Source organism: Medicago truncatula, chromosome 2, assembly GCF_003473485.1.
Source record: "Medicago truncatula cultivar Jemalong A17 chromosome 2, MtrunA17r5.0-ANR, whole genome shotgun sequence".
Taxonomy (NCBI): domain Eukaryota; kingdom Viridiplantae; phylum Streptophyta; class Magnoliopsida; order Fabales; family Fabaceae; genus Medicago; species Medicago truncatula.
The window spans coordinates 2,830,218-2,850,773 of record NC_053043.1 but is presented as its reverse complement, the minus strand read 5'-3'; the positions used below and the strand labels follow the sequence as shown (position 1 = coordinate 2,850,773).

General features: G+C 32.3%; 3 protein-coding genes and 1 non-coding gene across 9 annotated transcripts; 2 read left to right on the top strand and 2 right to left on the bottom strand.

Annotated features, from left to right (window-relative positions):
* Positions 1-1,700: 1,700 nt before the first annotated feature.
* On the top strand, positions 1,701-1,898 carry LOC112419547 (U2 spliceosomal RNA). Its single transcript, XR_003009681.1, has one exon. It is a non-coding gene; the product is annotated as a U2 spliceosomal RNA (small nuclear RNA).
* A 4,292-nt stretch (positions 1,899-6,190) lies between these two features.
* LOC25485913 (equilibrative nucleotide transporter 3) lies at positions 6,191-10,575 on the bottom strand. Of its 5 annotated transcripts, none has more exons than XM_013607010.3 (10): positions 10,416-10,575; positions 8,929-9,024; positions 8,673-8,777; positions 8,340-8,495; positions 8,080-8,223; positions 7,846-7,951; positions 7,525-7,703; positions 7,276-7,436; positions 6,921-7,179; positions 6,191-6,710 (listed from the first exon to the last, which is right to left on the bottom strand). In XM_013607010.3, exons 2-10 carry the CDS (start codon positions 8,980-8,982, stop codon positions 6,600-6,602), a joined length of 1,275 nt encoding a protein of 424 aa, XP_013462464.1. In that variant the 5' UTR covers positions 8,983-9,024; positions 10,416-10,575; the 3' UTR covers positions 6,191-6,599. The 5 variants fall into 5 exon arrangements, with proteins under 5 accessions (XP_013462464.1, XP_024631596.1, XP_024631599.1 ...); XM_024775828.2 differs by lacking the exon at positions 10,416-10,575 and adding an exon at positions 9,660-9,828; XM_024775831.1 differs by lacking the exon at positions 10,416-10,575 and adding an exon at positions 9,598-9,616.
* Positions 10,576-12,682: 2,107 nt separating this feature from the next.
* Positions 12,683-14,395, top strand: LOC25485912 (protein C2-DOMAIN ABA-RELATED 4). The gene has a single exon (XM_024776133.2). The coding sequence runs from the start codon at positions 13,104-13,106 to the stop codon at positions 13,596-13,598; it is 495 nt and encodes a 164-aa protein (XP_024631901.1). The 5' UTR covers positions 12,683-13,103; the 3' UTR covers positions 13,599-14,395.
* Positions 14,396-14,535: 140 nt separating this feature from the next.
* LOC25485911 (equilibrative nucleotide transporter 3) lies at positions 14,536-19,054 on the bottom strand. Of its 2 annotated transcripts, none has more exons than XM_024776132.2 (10): positions 18,780-19,054; positions 16,939-16,993; positions 16,535-16,639; positions 16,226-16,381; positions 16,007-16,150; positions 15,766-15,871; positions 15,456-15,631; positions 15,206-15,366; positions 14,860-15,118; positions 14,536-14,727 (listed from the first exon to the last, which is right to left on the bottom strand). In XM_024776132.2, the coding sequence occupies exons 1-10, from the start codon at positions 18,839-18,841 to the stop codon at positions 14,614-14,616; spliced, it is 1,338 nt and encodes a 445-aa protein (XP_024631900.1). In that variant the 5' UTR covers positions 18,842-19,054; the 3' UTR covers positions 14,536-14,613. The 2 variants fall into 2 exon arrangements, with proteins under 2 accessions (XP_024631900.1, XP_013462461.2); XM_013607007.3 differs by lacking the exon at positions 18,780-19,054 and adding an exon at positions 17,157-17,293.
* Between the last annotated feature and the right edge of the window lie 1,502 nt (positions 19,055-20,556).

Sequence of the window (20,556 nt, the reverse complement as noted above, 5' to 3'; positions counted from 1 at the left end):
TAAATTTATGGTTGTTAAATAAGTTGTCTATCAAATGGTTATTCAAATAACAAATCTCTAATCTAAAATACATTTTTTTAAGGAAAAAAAATAATATGTATTTTAGATTAGAGGTTTGTTAATGTTATTTTAATCCCCTCATTTTACCTAATACATGAAATTTAGGTCCTAGCTTGGATTTTTAATCCTAAAAATGATGAACTTTGGTCCCAAAATTGGTGATTTTTTTAGCATAAATAATAACTCTTATATTTTCTCTTCTAATTTAAAATTGAGGTTAAAATTCACCATTTTTAAGGTAAAAATCTGGGTTGAGAAAAAATCTCCAAAAATATTTAAAATTTGTTGTAAAAAAACTTGGATTTTCATTAACAATATTAATAATCCAAAAAGAGTTAAATAGAGATATATTTTATTGAATGTTATTTTTTTGACAAAAAAAGATACCCATTCATTAAAATTGATAAAAATTACATCGATTAAGAACTTCATAAATCTCAATGTCGCTAAATATCATAAAACGGTTTTTTTTTTTACCTAAAATGTAACAAAATAAATGTTTCCGGAGTACATATGTCTCTGAGTTGGTAATGTTGAAGACGCTAAAATCAATGTCGAACATGTAATGAACACTAAACAAAGAGATTTTTTTTTTGTATGGATCGAACGAACATACCAATAAGATGAAAAATTAAATAACCGCTCACCAAGACGATGAACAAAACAACACATTTGCACTTAGACGACGAAACCACGAAGAAAACACAAGAAAATCTAAAACTTTGTACAAATCACTTATTAAAATGAGGAGTGTTATTTGAACATCCTTTAATTGACAACTTATGGGAACAACCATAATTTATAAAGAAAGAATAGATATTTGCACGAAAATCAAAGCAACAGAGAGATAAAGTAAAAAATAATGTGAGTATGAGAAAGAAAGTTGTAACAAAAGTTGTCACAAAATGGATGATCAAATATCATTTCTCTTTTCATATTGACAATATACTTGCTCAATCCACAACTTCACTATCAAACAACTTAAATTGGTTGGCATCAAGAATTAATTTCCTTATGCACGAGAATGCAGCCACGATTCCAGCACCAATGAATACCACTATAATTGAGATGTTGATCCAATAAGTCAATGATGATTTTGGAGGCTTGTATGTTTTGTTGTATAAAATCATAGGCAGAACAAAATCCAGAGGAATGAAACCAACAGCACCAACCATGCCATTGATGTCTCCAAAAAAACGGCAACATGGCTGCCAGAAATCCACAGAAAAACATGTAAATTGTTCGAAGAGTCAAGCGAGGAAGAAGATTTCTTTTGGAAAACATCTCTGGCTTCACATCTGCCGATCTCTTCTTCTTACCTCACTCTCCTAATCAGAGCTGCACAAGCACAAGAGTTTGCAATATGGCTATTATTACCATGTTATTCTATTGTGTCCTTCCTTTCCATTCACTTTCCTTCATCCAGCGATTAAATGTATTGTTGGAATCAGATTTGTCCTTGTTGGAAGCTCAAATCACGCATCCTTTGCTTGGAAATTGGTCTTTGTTGGCCATGCCATGCGTACAAGAACAGGCGAGTCCCAAGTTATTGTTTAAGTTTAGTCCCACATCGGTTGTTGAAGAAAGCAAGTGAGTGGATGTGAGATATAAAAGCAGACGCGAGCCCCTTTTTAACTCTCATACCTTTCTCGGCCTTTTGGCTAAGATCAAGTGTAGTATCTGTTCTTATCAGTTTAATATCTGATATGTGGTTCAATGGATCACACGATATTAAATTACTTTTTTGAGGGGGAGGAGCCACCTCTGTAAATTGCTATTGAGTGGCTTCTTAAGTGTCGTTTATGCGTTGCACTATTGCATGGGCTGGTGCATCCCACAAATCAAGTTTAATTTTCCCACAAATCAAGTTTAATTTTATTTAATGTAAAGGTTGTTTGGGTTGATAATTCTTTATAAAACAAATACCTATTCTATCTTTTGCTCAATTATTCAATCATCTGGTTTAAGAGAAATCATATTTGAATAACTAATTTTTTAACAATTTTTGTGACAAATATTTAATTTAATTCTCTAAACCTATATAGAGTATTGAATATCATTTTAAACATGGCTTAACTGAAAATGAATATCCTTTAAACCTATCCAAAAAAAAAAATTATTAATATGAATCCTCTAAATTAATGTGAGTGAATGTCGTTTAAAAAAAAGGAAAAAAAAATAATGCAAGTGAATATGTACAATTAGATTTAATTTAGTGGTCAGACTAGTGCTCCCTTTAGCATGTCTAACAAATAATTTCGTTTATATATTCCAATATACATGTAAATATGAACAGACATAATGTTGCCAGAAAGCCTTTTCAAAAATATAATTGGTCAAAGAATCTAGAGAATTTGTATTTCCTATATATACACACAAACAAAAAATAAATTAAATAATAATGATAAATTATCCTTTCCTTCGAAGAACAATTTTACCTTGAGCATCTTCAAGCACAATAGCTAAGACTTCATCAGGAGGAACATCCCTCCAAATTCTAGGCTCATCTAAGAGATGCCCCATTTGAGCAAATTTATCAGCTGCCCTATTCCCTTCCCTATATATATGACTCACAAAGCAATTCTTAAATTCAGGTAGAAGAATTGAATTTATGTGACTCATATGTCTTTGTACTTCCATGCATCTAACTTTTTTCCTTTTCATAATAATTTCAACTAATGTTTTTGCATCCCCTTCAAGCCAAATATCATTCCAACCATTTTCAAGCACTAATTCAAGGCCTCTCCTAAGTGCAAGAAGTTCAGCAATTGTACTATTGGCTTGTCCAATTGATTCAGCATAACCAAGCAAAAATTCTGCATTGTGATTTCTAACAACACCTCCAATGCTTGCTTTTCCACTTATACCCTTGCATGACCCATCAAAATTTAATTTGGTACATCCAATTTTTGGTTTTTTCCACAAAACTGGAATTGGTTCCTTATGAAAATATCTATTAATCAACTTACAAACTGGATTTTGCACCAGTTTTTGGCACCTCAAAATATTTATAACATCTAACATTTTTATATACACTCCTAATTAATATATATTCTTTTTCTTGCAATTAACCACTCAAAAGTTGGAAAAGTGATAGGGATTATTAGAAAATCAGCTCACTAATTAATTTGTGGAAATAAAAGCTAACATTAAAAGACTATCTCAATTAATTTCTTATATTACATAAGAATAAGAAAAGATTTTGTGCAACTAAGGTTTTGATGTAATTTTTTCCACCAAAAACATAAATAAAGAAGGTAAAATACATACCAATTTTGACAACAAATTTTGAAAATGAAAACAATGTAGACCTATAAGGTTGGTACCAGAAACATAAACCTTCGAACTTGAATGAAATTAAGGAATGTTATGAAGAAATGTTGATCAATAGAGGGGTGACCTAGTACTTATTATGGAAGCAATGGAACATGCTTCACGGAAGTTCAAATTTAATTTATGTAGTTGGAGTGAAAGAAAAGCAATAAAGATTCAGAATTCTACTCAACATTTTTGATATGCCGGAATAATGGAAAATGGCCAGAGAGGTTTTCTTCGGAAACTATCAACTTAAGCATATTCTTTAAACGTTCCCTAACTTTACGTGCATCATTAACATGAACTCTACTCCATTAAAAATAAAAAATAGCATGAACTCTACCATATAAAGGCTGCACGAGAATAAAAATGACATTGTTAATTGTTTCTACAAACGTTATCCAATGAAAATTGCATAGTTATTTAGTAATAACTTAAAAACGTACTTATCCAAAAATAAGGGAATCAAAATATGGCTATATTTATATGCTGCACACCATCGACCATACAACAACGTGTGCATGTTATAAATAACTTTGAAATAATTTTAGCTTATTAAAATTTAAAGATGGACTATTCTTACTTGACTATTTTAAAAAATATACTTTTTTAGGAATTGAAATTATGTGATTTTTTTTAATAAAATGGATTAATTAAAGTAAAATATATTCTTATTATCCAAAAACACGCTTAAATGAAATGACATGAGAGTCTTTTATAACTTAATCAAAGTTTTATGTTCGAATCCGAAGTTTTACCGTTCATTTGGATTCTACAAACTTTAAACGATTATTTTTCGCAATTGCACATGAAAGATGTCGAACTTAGACCAAAAGGTAGATTCTTATTTTTCACCATGTCGATTATTATTTTAGTGATTGTTTGTTTTGGTCATTCCCTTGTGTTGACTTGACAATAATTGTAACTTGTTTGGCAACTAAAATTTTGGCTTAGGCTAATAAACAAATTGGACTATCTGAAAGGAAAAGCGTGCTGGGGACAAACGTTAGTTCAACTGTTTCGTAATCTTGTTTATGTAAGAAAATATATTGTTTATGTAAGAAAATAACAGCATGCAACAACAAGTCTACCAAATGATACTATTCATAATCTTGTTTATGCAAGAAAATATATTGTTGTGAGTTCGGACACAAAACTCACACCAATAATACTTTGATGTGTGGAGTAAAGGAAAGTAGTAACCACTATCAAAGTAAACACAAACAACAACAACAATAACAACACCTAGATATAATCTAGGAATCAAAGTGAAAAGCTCAAAACCACAAGCAAAAGATAAAGTGAGAAGAGAAACACCAAGAAATTGTTGACCCAGTTCGGTCCAATATGACCTACTCTGGGGGAGAGAGCACATCTCCAATCCACTAAAATGAAAGTGATACAAATGAGTTACAAGAAATTAGTACAAGAGCTCACAAAGAACACAACCTAATTTTTGCCCATTTTTCATGTCACCCACCTTCTCAATGAATCCTAAGAGAAAACACTAAAGGAATATTTTTTATCCTTCCAATGGTGAAATTCTCACTATCCAAGGTGTTTACAATGTTTCCCAACCCTCAAGAGAACCTCACTACAAAGACACTCAACCCTAAAGTTACCTCCTTTGTATTCTTAGGTTTCTCTCTTAAAGCCAATCCCAAAAACTTGAAGAATGAAGCCTTAAATAGTGTTCGGGATTTCGCAGCACCGTACTACGATGGAGCAGGTAACAGTACAGTACTATGCCTAATCCAACAACATCGTACTACGATTTTTCCAGTACCTACACAAACTTGAACCATCCAAAATCGTACTACGATGTCTTCCATCGTACTACGATTTTTCCATAACTTCAACATCCAAATTTTAAGTCAATTTTCAACACACACACACACATATATATATATATATATATATATATGATTCAAATTTCATAAAGTTTTAGTTGATTTATATCCATCTTGCAATCTGATTCATCAATTACTGCACAAGACCCATCAAAGTTGTTGTTTATGTCTTCAAATTGCAAAGTTGGGAAAACTTTGAATCGTGACACGATTTGCGATTTGTGAAGCGTGTCACGATTTTGCAATGTCAAGAGCGGTTTTGCAGGGTGTCCAATCGTGACACGATTTTGGGAAAACGTGACACGATTTTCACCTTGCTGGGTAAGTTTTCAGGATAAGGTTGGTCGTACCTTGGGTCGTACGCACCAAACGTGTCATGATTTGGGAAAACGTAACACGATTTTGACAGCTGAAGACTGCTATATAAGTGTTCTTTGTAAATTTTGAAGGAGAGTTTGAAGAGAGAGAAACTTGGGAAATCAAAGGAGGTAATTTTAAGGTTGAGGATCTTTAAGAGAGAGAAACTTGAAGAAAGATAAAAAATATTATTAGTAGCATAAAACGGAGAATACTTGAACAACAATAAATATTCTATGTGTAGCAAAAATAGGAAATAAATATTCTATGTGTAGCAAAAATAGGAAAATCAATTTATGCAGATAAAACTACTCCTGAAGTTGAGGATGAAGAGAGAAAAACGAAAACTGAGAAAAATAAACAATACTAGTACTCATGAAAAGTGAAAACAGAGGAGAGAGATAAGGATTTGGAAGAAAAAGGTAACAAAAATTGAACATATATCCGATGATTCTTGCACATCAAGAGAGAATGAGTTCTTTTAAGTGAAATTCTTTTAATTTTTGTCAGTTGTGGAGAGAAAAAGAGATATAAAATTATAAAGAAAGATATTGAGTATGTGGTTGAAATATAAAGGACAAACAAATTTAAAAATGAAAAGGCCACAATTTCACACAAGAATCCCTCAAGATACCGAATCCCCATTTTAAGTCTTTTAGCAATGAATGAATTCTACAATTACAAAGTATTTGAGCTCAGATTTTGTGTAGACGAATCACCTTTTGATCTATGAAACTGTTCAATCATATGGACGAAAATAGTTGCTTACCTTGCACAATCTACATGGTTTGTACACATTAGAACTAGCCTTGTTTAATACCATAAAAAATCTTTACAGGAAAAGTTTGTACTAATTAATTCTAGAGATTGTAATCATTCATACAAGTAAAAGTGTAGGGAACAAATGTTTAAAATTGTTCAATCGCAAAGGTCACTAATTGAACCAGTTTTAAACATTTCAGTTTCTCTTCTCTGACCTGTATGATCGAACAATTTAGAATGGATATTGGTGTATGTTTAGAATGAATCTTTGCCTATGATCCACAACCAGTCAAGAACAGCCCCAGTAAATATACCCGTCAAAAGACAAAGGACAAGAACATTTCCCAAAGCATTCTGCTCAGGACCCTGCAACAATACAAACTCCGAAATTAGTACAGAACTTAGAACCAATGCAACATTCACACATATCGTTAAATTCAATCACTTCAAAAAAAAAAAAAAAATTATTATCGGTGTCTATTTCTAGTGATAGTGTCATATTCGGTGATAGTGTCTGCTTTCGTGTTTCATAGGTTTATATCAACATTTTATGAGTTGTGGAAAGTATAAACTTGCCTTGTAACCTCTTGGTGCCACTGTCATAACACACACAGTGAGGTATCCATTGGTGAGTCCCAAGAATGAGGTGAGAAAGATCATCCATCCTTGGTCACCATATTTTGCAGTAAAGTAGAATGCTGGAACCAACAAGAATCTAGAAAGAGTTGCTATCATTAGACCCTTCCTTGATTCCAACTTCAACCATGGAACAAGTGGAATATATCTTGCTATGAAATCCACCACATTATACATAGCAATCAAAACAATTGGATACCTACAAAGATCACCGTTGCCAACATAAAAACTTGGTATCAAAATCAATTTCACTGTCGTATAAAGGATAAAATGACAAAACAAAATAGGTACATACCATGTGCCTAATTGATGTGTTCCGGTATTTTCATACAAAAATCCAGGGAAGATCGATAGTGTTACTACGTATATCAGAACTAAATCAGCTGCATAATCGATGTTATCAAGAAACAATTGTTTGGTGCTTAGCCGCTCCATTTGTTTGTTATCATATTCGGCCTACAAAAGTTTCAAAACCTTTCAGGACATAATCGAAAAACTAATTCTGCAAGATTAATGCACTATTATTTTAGCATAGTTATGTTACTTGATCATTAATAGTCTTTGTTTGGATGCCAGCAGCAGCTAGGTCAGCTGCAACAGTTTTCGATCCCTCTGAGGCTGCTTTCGAACGGTAGTATTTCACTATGGGCAATTTGGTGAAGTAGATTGCATATAGAAAAATACAAAGAAACTCGATGAATGCAGAGATCGCAAAGAATAGTACTGCAGAAAAAATACCAAATTAATACCAACTTCTAGAGCACTAGAAACCAATGTACTAACTAATAGCAGTGACTTAAAAGGATTAACAAAATCGATTGATCAAGTGAATGCGTGAGAGGATTATACAATAAGAATAACATACGTGCTCCCTTGCGAAGTCCATTGTGAGATTTTTCGAAAGCAAACTTGGTCAGCATTCTGAGTAATGAAATTAAAGCACCTGATGCTGACAAACCAGCAAGGTAAGACTGCAAAATGTTAACAATATTATTATGCATTATGTATAAGTTTTAATCAAACAAAAAAGAGACTATGTAATTTTAAAAAGTAACTTCAAAGTTTAAAAAGGAAAAAAGTAGTTGTGTGGAAGATCAACCTGCACAAACTCCGGGCACATAAAATACAAATCACCAACCATGCCACCTTCAATGTGTGCATCGGCAATTCCAAAACAAGCAACTAGCACGCATATACCAATGTAAGGTCCAATTCCACCTCGCCCTGATGTTGCTAAATCCAACTGTCACAACACAAAAAGATTGCGAAAGCTACTTAATAAGCTAAGGGAAATCGGTTATATGCATAAAAATCAGATACTGCAAATTAGATTATAGGATTGGAAAATGATTTGCTTACAATAAGAACCAAGAAAGTGGCAGCAAAGAAAAGTGTGAATCCAGCCAAATTTCGCAGTCTAGTATTGATCTTTGACTCATAGTATGTGAGTATTACTATTGTTCCAATTGCAACTGGTTGATAAACCAATGTAAGTACCCTTGAAGGATGATATTTCTTCAGAGTGAAACAAAGCATATAATCAATAATTCATCTCATATTTCATGAAGTCTCAAATAATTTAATCAGAAACAGAAACTTTCCAGTTGACATTCTTTGTAAGACGAGCATTTAACTATTGTTCTTAAGAAAAATTTGGTACAACCATGTTAAGCTGAGACGCTAGTTACTTACCGGGAACAAATTGTAATAGTAATCTCCTATGGTCAACATGCTGTTCCATGCAACAAGGGAACCTAGTCCGAGAAAAAAACAGACCGCCATTGCTTTGTATTTTCCCTGTTTGCATTAGTTAATACATTCAAATTCAAATCACAATAAATGGAAGATCGATACGTTAAGCTCTTTGTCGGAAATATTTACATCATATACTATACTATAGTAAGCTGTTTTGTTTTCATCGGAAAGAAAAAAAAGATGGAGCCCTTACCCCTGGCTTTCTTGGTTCTCCAGTGCCATTGCTAGTAGTTATTATAGTGTCCATGACCACTCCACCCCAGTTGTTCAGTTTATAGCCAAATTCAAGCTGGATAATGCAACAGACAAATTTCACTAGAGTTTTTTCAAGAGAAAAAAAAGAACTAAAGAGTTCAGATTTTTGCAGTCAAAATCCAAACCTCAAATACATCCAAAATATCTCACACAAAGATGTATACATTGTTACAAGAAGCTCATAGCTTACACTTGAAGCAGAGCTACTCTCTGCTCTACACCTCACTACAACTTCATTTGGTTACATAATATGGTAAAAAAAAATGCATCAATCCTCTAATTATATGGTTGCCGCCTCTCTTAGGGAGAAAAATTACATCCACATTTAATTTTCATGACCCCTAAGTCAGCCAAATATGTCCACAAGGATTTGGACAAACCCCGTTTGTTGATCAAAAACCACATCATTGACTTTTTTAATATTAAATAAAGAAGTTTAGATGAGTTGGATTTCGGAGCTCACTAGGGTTAGAGCAGACTTTACATAACATTCACTAAAGAAGTATCAAGACTTATTTTTTTAATAAAAATAAAATACAAAAAATGAATAAGATCAAGAAAATACTAGTAAGATTTGCAAAATGAAATAAGAATCATAGTATGATACCAAGAATATAGAAGAACAATGGAAACAAATAAAGGGTAGAAGAGAAGTATTGATATATTCACCTAAATAGAGTTAGAGAGAATGAAAGGCAAGTCTGGTTTGAAGAATTAATCATTTGATGTCGTTTCATATGAAAATGAGTGTTTATTTTATAGTATTGTTGATGATGTCGGTTATGTATGTAGTATATGTATGTATTTTATTGCTACTTCTGGTAAAATACTAACAACATAGTGAGGCAACAGATCTGGTTTCTGGAATATACATCTTCCTATCATTATCTATCAATCAATAATAAAATAACGTAACATCTTTGTTATCATAACCCTGACTGACATACGTGCATTTTCTTCTGTTTCCATTCACATTGGCGGCTCAATCATTTTGCTTTTGTTTTTATTTATTTATTTATTTATTATATACTTAAATTAAATGTTACATAAAATGGGGTGAGTTGACCGATTAAATAATTTGTTACCTACCCAATGATGTATTTGTTTTCTTGATAAAAATAAGATGCAACAACTTGTTTTTTTCCTAAAGAAGCCAAAATTCAACAACTTTTTTCTGAAGAAGCCTATTCATTCAGCCCTAAAACAATTCAATTAATTAACGAAATATAAATATAACCAGAACGCTACAACATAGAATCAGAGTTTGGCAAAGGTTGTTTGAAGAAAGTGGAGATTTTTCATGTTATAGACAAAATAAAAGAAAAAAAATATTATGTGAAAAGTAACAATTATATTAACCACGTACAAAAACGTATATTAAGCAACCCTTAGATTGATAATAATTATGTAGCAAAGAATACTAACCAGCTTTTGTTTTCTTGTAACTGAGCAGATTTTAGTCCACCTTCTAAGTGCTCATGTGTTTCCTTGCAAAGAGAGAATTGGTTGAAAACATAACGTAGACGATCTTTATCTTAATAAATTATTCACTTCCAAAATCCCAATATTATTTGTCAAAAACAAAATCCCAATATTTATACCAAATCAATTGTGATTTGATTCTCAATAATACACTTATTAAATAAATCAATTTTCCTTCTTGTAAAAAACTAATAATCAATTTTCCTTTTATAAATAAATATTCCATCACGTGGAATATTTTTTATTTAATGGATCCATTACCTTTTTTTCTTATATTTTTTTTGAATGGACCTTTCTTTCTTATATACTTTCCAATTTTGTTTCCTCTTTTACATGTGTTGAAACAAGTCTTTCAAACTTCCACACCTCGTTTTTTTATAGTATTCTCTCCGTCCCATAATACTTGACACAGTTGACCTTATTACGCATGTTAATGCATAATTTTGAGCTTAAATATCTTGAATAATATATTAGAAATTTTTTATAAAAATGTGATATTTTGAAAATACTCATCTGGACAAATCTAACGACATCTTACATGATATTATTTATATTTGTATATTAGTAGAAAAATATGGTCAAAGTAAGTTAGGTCAAAATTACACATTTTTAAATGGATCATTTATCGCGGTACGGTGGGAGTAGCGTGTTTGGATTTGCATTTCAAATTCACTTGGTTATATTAGTGTTTACAATGAATGAGTTAGATTGAGTGGTGTGTCTTTTAGCCGGTCTAAACATCAGACCGGACCAAAAGTTTAGGAATTCAGCTCTTTACCCAAAATAAATTTCTCGCTCCCGAGTGAAATTCCAAAACTGCCCCTGCTTAAGTTAACTTACGCAACTTATGTTTCTGCGTGATTTAAATCACGTTGAAAAAATCACATTGAATCCCAACGTGAGTTAACTCACGTTGATTTTGGCTTGAATTTTGTCATGTTTTGTTTCAATTGGCACTTTAATTTTTGTCAGATCGCTGGTCCATATCTTTTCACATTTTACTATTCCCCTAGCTACGTTCGGCACTTCTTCCCATAAGTTTGTAAGGCTTCATGAAAACAATTTGATTGTGCTGATTTTTTTTTTTTTTTTTGTGGTGATTGAAGTTTGAACCTCGAACCTTGCATATATTATGCTGATTAATTCCCCTTGATTATTTTTATTACGATTTATATATTAAACCAGTTCAATTGTGTTGCCAAGGGTTTATTACCAAGGGGAATTATAAAAATGTGATGATAAGTGCCAAAGCATAGCAATTGTTTTCTGACAAAAATTAAAGTGCCACAACTTTTGTATGATATTAAAACAACATGACAAAATGCAAGCTAAAACCAACGTGATTTTTTCAGCGTGACTTAAGTCACACGACGTGAGTTAAGTCCCGCTGCGTGAGTTAAATTGCGCAAATTTAAAATTAGCGTGACTTAACTTATAAAGGGGTATTTTGGTATTTTAAGTTGATAATGAGCAAAAAATGTTGGGTAAAGAGCAGAAGTCAAAGTTTAGACCCAAATCCAATTTTTGATTCGATTAAATTGGATAAGATACGTCTTCACGAGATAATACAAAGATAAAACTGAGTTGGTCTCAAGACAAGTCATCAATATATATTCATTGTTTATGGGTTGGTTCTATCCGTAAATAATCCGTTTTTTTATTCTTATTTGATTATAATCCTAAAAAGAGATTTCGGTGCATTTTGGCACCTTCTTTTTTCTTTCTATAAATTTCTTGTGCGCTCTAGGCAGTTTGTATTATATAATTTGAACAATATAAACACCATTTAAAATCATCCAAAATACGTTAAACATTTCAGATTTTAGAATGTGAATAGATTGCACGAGAATAAAATAGGGTGGGAAAATGAATTCCTTTATTTTTTTGGTCATAGTATACAGTCATTGTTTATGTTACCCTTTTTAGATAATAAATTTAACACATTTTCTCGTAAGATTTTATGTAAATATAATACAAGTAATTGAGTCTGTCAAAGTCTGAGGTTCGATTTTCGCTGGTGTCAATTTTAGTGGACTAATTTAACTTATTAGAAAAAATGATCAAGTGATTGAGATCAAGTAGTTAATGAGCTCCACCAAATAATGAATTTGGAGAGTTTGATTTCTGGTAGGAACAATTTTTGGTCAGACCATATTTACCTCAAAATCGAATTTCAAATTATCACGGTCCATTCCCTTAAAAACCGAAGAATTAACATAAAAAACAAAAAAAAAGTTTATGCAAATACTCATTATCAAATGTTGCACTTTAAGTGTGTTCATTGTTTGGGTTGAGTCGGTTTTGGCCAAACCTGCTACTCGACCCAACCAAATTTTATCGGTTTAGGTCAAAACTTGTATTTTTATTGTACAGGTCGAGTTGCGGGTTCACAAATTTGAAACTATAAATCGGCTACCCAAATCAAACCACTTTGGATTTGTAATGTAACGATTGGTTTGGATTGAACCCAAACTTGAATATAAGGCGGGTTTGGATCATGAGAATGATAATCCAAACACCAAACTCCCTTACTTCACTTTAACCTAGCCTCCATCTCAAGCTTATACCAATTTGAGTGTCTTTTGCCTCTCACATTGATCCCCTTTTTCACTACGTTTTCTATTCAGAACAATGAATTTGTTGGGTCTGCTCGGAATTCATGTTGAAAGAGGAGTCAATCTTGCTATCAGGGATGTAATTAGCAGTGATCCTTATGTTATCATCAAAATGGGAAAACAGAAGCTGAAAACTAGGGTAGTGAAGAAGAATCTAAATCCTAAGTGGAATGACGACTTGACATTAACCATTTCAGATCCTCATACTCCAATTCATCTACATGTGTACGATAAGGACAGATTTAGCATGGATGACAAAATGGGGGATGCTGAGTTTGACATCAGTCCATTTGTGGAAGCAGTAAAGATGCGGTTGCAAGGTCTCCCAAATGATACTATAATTACAAGGGTGCAACCTAGCAGACAAAATTGTTTAGCAGGAGAGAGTCACATTGTTTTGAAAAATGGTAAAGTTGTCCAAAAGTTGGTTCTTAGATTAAGAAATGTTGAATGTGGGGAAGTGGAGATTCAATTGCATTGGATTGACATTCCTGGTTCAAAGGCTCTTTAGGTTACAAAATATTTCTTCTTGGCATTTATGTTGTCATTAGCGCGCTATAGCGGTGCTATGGTGGAATGGCATAGAGGTGGTCGGATTGATGACGCGATACTTTTGGCCTGCGAGCCACCGCCAACAATAGTGGTTGTTGTGGAGAATTTGTGTCTTCAGACCCCTATCCACTATTAGGGTTTCACGGTAAAATTCCTCGAATCCATTTTTTTTAAACAATTGTTTTTTAAGAGTATAAATGTCAATTCGAACCAGTTTAAGGGTGATGTTCTGTTCTTCATTATGTTATGTTATTGCTCACAAACAATTGTTATGTCAATCCTCATACTTTTAGTTCAGTTCTATTTTTGTTTTCTACTTTTTTTAAGTTTTATTGCTTTGTACTCTAGGTTCTTTAGTTATTAAGTAGGATGGTCTCTTTAATGTTATGTATTTTTCTATTTTTGAGTATTTATGTTTACTCGGTACACCGGTTTTTAGTCATTGCAATAGCGGCTATCCCGCTATCTGCTAGTGTGACAGAGTTGGGTGACATTGGCCAATCACAATGTCACAATGCTTCTGAAAGAGAGAGAAACACAAGCATTTTGACATTGTGATTGGCCAATGTCACCCAACTCTATGTCACAGAAGTGCTACCCGCATTTTAGAGGGTCGGTGCTACGCAACGCTATCTCAGATTAACAACATGGCTTGGCATGTTGTAGTATGAGAGTTACAACCTCTTTCTACTTTGATCATTTAGTTTTTCACATAACTTACAAATAGTTCCTGTTGAGATGTCCTTTACTAAAAAAAAATTGATTTAGGAGACTCTTAAGCCGTTTAAGCCGTTATCCCATATGCTGCAACATGTATTTCATATAGATTTAAGTTCCAAATTTTCAAACGGTTACATACTTTTCTTATGATATCTCTATTTATAGTTAGATAGAAATATTGGAAGCACAGAATTATTCCGATACATGCTTAAATTAAAATCTTACATTTACATACACCGATTATTTGTTTCATTTCAGAATCCTTGTGATTTTCCTATGAGCCACAACCAGTCAAGAGCATCCCCAACAAATATGCCACACATAAGAAACAACACAAGAATATTACCTAGTGCATTCTGTTCAGGAGCCTACAAAAGTAACAAAAGCATAATAAACCTTTGACTAATAATCAAACATTAAAACCAATTGATGTACACAGTTTATACTACACAAATAATTCATGAATATATAGATTAAAAATGATTGATAACATGTTTTACCTTGTAACCTTTTGGTGCAACTGTTAGCACACAAACAGTGAGATAGCCATTTGTTAGTCCTAAGAAAGAAACAAGCATAATCATCCATCCTTGGTCACCATATTTTGCTGTGAAGTAAAATGCAGGGATCAATAGTAATCTAGAAAGAATTGCAGCGAGTAAGCACTTTCTTGACTCCAACTTCAGGAATTTGAGGAGGGGAATATATCTGGATATTAAATCCGAGACATTAAACACCGCGATCAAAACCAGCGCGTACCTAAAAAGAACTACCAAATGTGTCATCATGTAATAAAACCACATGGATTATTAAAACAAAAGATTAGGGAAATGATAATGAATTAACCATTTTCCTAGCTGATGTGATCCAGTATTTTCATACAAGAATCCGGGGACAATTGACAGGGTTAGCATGTATATCAGAAATAATCCGGTTGAATAATCAATGTTCTGAAGTAATAGTTGCTTATTGTTTATCCGTTCGTGTTGTTTATGATCGAATCCAACCTGAAATAGTTCCAAAATCTTTTAGGTTATTGGCAAGTACTTCATGAAGTTTACTAAGCGTATAATAAGTTTGGCACAAGTTACATTACTTGTTGGCTTATCTCATTTTGAATCCCAGCAGCTGTCAAATCAGCTGAAACGGTTTTCGATCCTTCTGAGGCTGCCTTTGAACGATAATATTTTACAATGGTCAACTTAGGGAAGTAGATTGCATAGAGAATAATGCACAAAAACTCAAAGAAGGTAGATATTCCAAAGAATAGCACTGCAAAAAAAAAATTATTAGTGAATATTAAGTCTATGATATATTCAGCATAGAACTTTTAGAATGGAAAATATGTTTTTGTGACTAAAACTGATTTTGATTTATATGTTCGCAAGTGCAAAAGGGTAGCATACATGCCCCTCTTCGAAGTCCGTCCTCCGATTTCTCAAAAACCACTTTGGTGAGAAATCTCAAACAAGATGTTAGAACTCCTGAGGCGGCTAAACCGGCTAGGAATGACTGCAAAAAATAAAAATGGCATGATATTGTCAACAATACTATTATTTCAAGGAAAAAAATGAAATAAAAAGAACTACAGTAAGATGTTTCACACTTTATTATTGAGACAATATAAAAAGTTAGGGGAAGACCAACCTGCATGAACTCAGGACACATGAGAGACATGTCTCCAACCATGCCTCCTTGGACAAGAGCATCTGCAACTCCAAAACTAGCAGAAATTGAACATAAACCAATATAGTGTCTGATTCCCCCTTTGCCAGATGTTGCTAGGTCTAACTGTCACACAAAATTTATGTTAATAACTATTTTAGCAATAGAAATAAATTACTGAATTGAAGAATTTGTACTTACAACAAGAACCAACAAAGTGCAAACAAAGAAAAGAGTGTATCCAACTAAGATTCGCATCCTAGTGTTGATCCTTGACTCATTGTGCGTCAATATTATCAAAGTCACAAGTGTGAATGGTAGATAAATGATGGTGAGCACTCGCGAAGGATGGTATCTCTATATGAAAAACATGTTAGACCAACATCTTCATAATGAATCTTGCAATTAAAAAGTAAATGAGATTCATAATAAATCTCAATGAAGAATGCTTAGAGGTTCTAAAATCATATTTGGTTTCTCTTAAAACTGAACAAGTTGTGATATACTTACAGGAAACAGTTTGTAGTAGTAATCTCCAGTTGTTAACATACTATTCCAAGCTATAAGGGACCCGAGTCCAAGAATGAAACAAACTACTCCTGCATGGAATTTTCCCTGCTCGTGCTCGGAATAAATTCGTTTGAATTATAGATCAGTAGGCAGAACAACATTGAGTAAATGAAAAATAAAATAATATAGTTAAGGGTCTTGTTAACGAGTGTCCCTGTGGTACTCTTTAAGCATACTAAAATAAGAAATTATTTTTTAAAAAAGTAAAATATTTCGATTTCCAATGCATTGATTACACACATTTTTATAAATACTTACTACTTATAGCTCTTAAAGAGTACCCCGGGGGCACTCGTTAACATTTCCTTATAGTTAATAGTAATATTGAAATAATAATTATATACCTTCAAACTTCTTGGTGCTCCATTTTGGTCTAAAGTAATAGTCATGACTAATTCTCTGTAAGAAGCAATTGATTATAGTAAGGACTAATCAATGTTGAGTAACAAGTTTATAGTTTTTATGAAATGTGGAGTCCTTCATAAACAATTTTCAATGTCGAGGACATGCTTCAAACAACATATGGAATTGAACAAAAATAAAGAAAAAAGAAGCAACATACATGAAATTGAAGGAATGCAAATTAAACCAGATGTGCCTGTTAAACTCAACTATTAATGTTACTCTTGAAAAAGGATCTATAAAGCAATTTTCTAAACCCAAGTAGACTCATCATATGTTTGCTTCATGATATTAGTGCACTAATGAAGAAATGTAATTATTGTATTTAAATGATAGACGTGACATACAACCATAGTGGGGCTATTGGCTTTGACTCCACTCTCATCTTTATAGCAATGCCGGCCAAAAACATTGCCTTATATGTCTTGATTATCTAATAATATATAGATAAAGTTGCATGTGCATGTTTGCATGTTCTGTTTGGCCCTTTCATTTATTTAAACTGAAGCATCTAATATGAAGTATAAAAGAACAGTTCCTATTTAGAGGTCAAGTTGAATAAGAAACAAAGAAGAAAACGTAATTTGTGTATATATACATATCGATTATAAAACCTTTGTTTCCTATCTCTTTTTTATTTCCATATTTTGGATGTATAATGATAAAAAAGTATTATCTAAGCTAGGAAGTGTAGATTCAAGTTGATTTGTGAATCGTAATGAGAATAGTACTAGCTGTACAAGTCAAACAAAGATAGTTTGTCCAATTTTTTTTTTTTTTTTTACATAAACGAAATAACAAATAATTATTGAAGGACTTGCAATTGTGGTATTTTTACCGGTTGAAGGATTTATAGATATCGAATGATAGTAAGAGATCTTTAGTTTCATCTGTCATAAAAAAATATATTAAAAAAGTTAAATATATTGTCAGTCCCCTATTTTATATAAAACTGAATTATTTTCCATTTTAAAATTTAATTTTTTGGTTCCAAATTTCACACATTATTGCAATTTTAATAATAGCTCATATTTTTGACCAAAAACATGTGATTTTCAGGCCAAAAAGTGGTGATTTTTTTATCCCAAAGTGATAAGTTTTAGAATTTTCCATTCAAATTCAAAATAAGGGCAAAAAATATACCATTTCTGAAGAAAAAACCCAATTTTGGGTAAAATAACTAGATTAGGACCAAATTGCAATAATGTATAAAACAGAAAGACAAAAATTAAATTTAGAAGAAGAGGGACAAAAATTATGTTTCAATTAAATAGGAAGATAAAAAAATGCATTTAAACAAAAATAAATACCCAATTTGGGTAAAATAACTAGATTAGGACCAAATTGCGATAATGTATAAAACAGAAAGATAAAAATTAAATTTAGAAGAAGAGGGACTAAAATTATGTTTCAATTAAATAGGAAGATAAAAAATGCATCTAAACAAAAATAAATAAATCATATATATAAGAGAGGTTTGCCCTTGTACCAAAAAAATAAAAATAAAAGAAGAGAGAGGCTCTTTTAATTTTTTTATTTTTTATGAATCCTTATTCTTCTATTGACTTTGCTGAAGATTGACTGAGAAAACTGATCAGTCATCACAGCCTCTCTTCTTCTTTTTTGAATAATAACCTCCTCATTTAATTCTTCCTATGCATTAAACTGGTATGATTAGGTTTACAATACTATTATTTCAAGACAATATATAATTATGTAAGTAAAACAATTTTCACACTTTTTTATTATGATAATATAAAAATTTTGGGGAAGAGAAACCAACCTGAATGAACTCACGCCACATAAGAGACATGTCTTCAACCATACCGTATTGGACAAGAGCATCTACAACTCCAAAACTAGCAAAAAGTACGCATATACCAATATATTTTCCAATTCCCAGGTTGCTAAATCCACATGTCACACAAAAGAAAGTTGTACTTACAACAATTCCTTTAGCGTTGACCCGTGACTCATTGTGCGTAAATATTATCAATGTCACGTGCGAAAATGGTAGATAATCGATGGTGAGTAATCGTTGATGAGGTATCTCTCTATAGAAAAAACATGTTAGACCGATATCTCCGTTTATGTTTCATAATCAATTTCAAATTACAATACATAAGTATGTATGATATTTCTATTAAGTATGCAAAAGGGTAACATACATGCCTCTTTTCGAAGTCCGTCATCCGATTCCTCAAAAGCCACTTTGGTGAGAAATCTCAAACAAGACGTTAGAACTCCTGAGGCGACTAAACCAGCTAGGAATGACTGCAGAAAATAAAAATGGCATGATATTGTCAACAATACTATTATTTCAAGAGAGAAAAAAAATGAAACAAAAAGAACTACAGTAGGATGTTTCACATATTATTATTGAGACAATATAAAAAGTTAGGGGAAGACCAACCTGGATGAACTCAGGACACATGAGAGACATGTCTCAGACCATGCCTCTTTGGACAAGATCATCTGCAACTCCAAAACTAGCAGAAATTGCGCATAAACCAATATAGTGTTAAGAAGTAGTGATAAGGTGGTGCTTAAGAGTGGACCAAATGATATTATTTTCATTTACTATGCAAACCATGGTTCTGAAGGCACTGTTGATTAGTAACACATTAAGTTGTTCTTTTTTCGAGATTTATTGTTCATTAGATTTTTTTATTTAATTCCAAACACAATAGATTTATTAATATATATATATATATATATATATATATATAGACAAGCGCTCGTGCACGCGCACGCTCTCGCAGCTTATTTTAATAACACACTCCCACACTTTTTAATGACGCTAAAAAAAGCCAATGGTACACAAGTTTGCACTTGTCCTTTTTTGTTAGTTCCATATTGAAACATCTAGTTGTTTTTAAAGTGCATCAATTCCCAGTCCTCCTTGTAGTTATGAGGAAGACATAAATTATGGGGATGTCACCGAGATAGACCGCAAATGCACGGTTTCTACTGCGTAATAAAAAGAATCAATCCAACATAGATTTTTGTTGATTACGAAATCCTTTTTCTAAATTCATTAGCTAAAAAGAATAGGTTTTTGATTGGTTGATTTTGGTAGAGATTTTCTAAATGCTTTTTTGGTCCCTTAACTATTTAATTGGTATCGCTTTGGTCCCTTAACTAAAAAAAAGATTGTTTGAGGATTTTAAGTTTTTTTTTAGTCTCGTTTTGGTCCCTTCGGTTAGGTTTCCGTTAGTTTTAATAAAAAAACGTTAAGTGTGGACACGTGTCACCTTGTCATTGGCTCTGAGATTTTTTTTTATACAAAAAAAATTAAAAAATAATAATTTTTTTGTAAAAAAAAAAAAAAAAAAACTCAGAGCCAATGGCAAGGTGACACGTGTCCAGAAGTTAACTTTTTTTTAAAACCCTAACGGAAACCTGGGACCAAAATGAGACTAAAAAAAAACTTAAAATCCTCAAACAATCTTTTTTTTAGTTAAGGGACCAAAGCGATACCAATTAAATAGTTAAGGGACCAAAAAAACATTTAAGCCTAAAAACATCTAGGATTGTGACTTCCAACACAATGGTAGAAG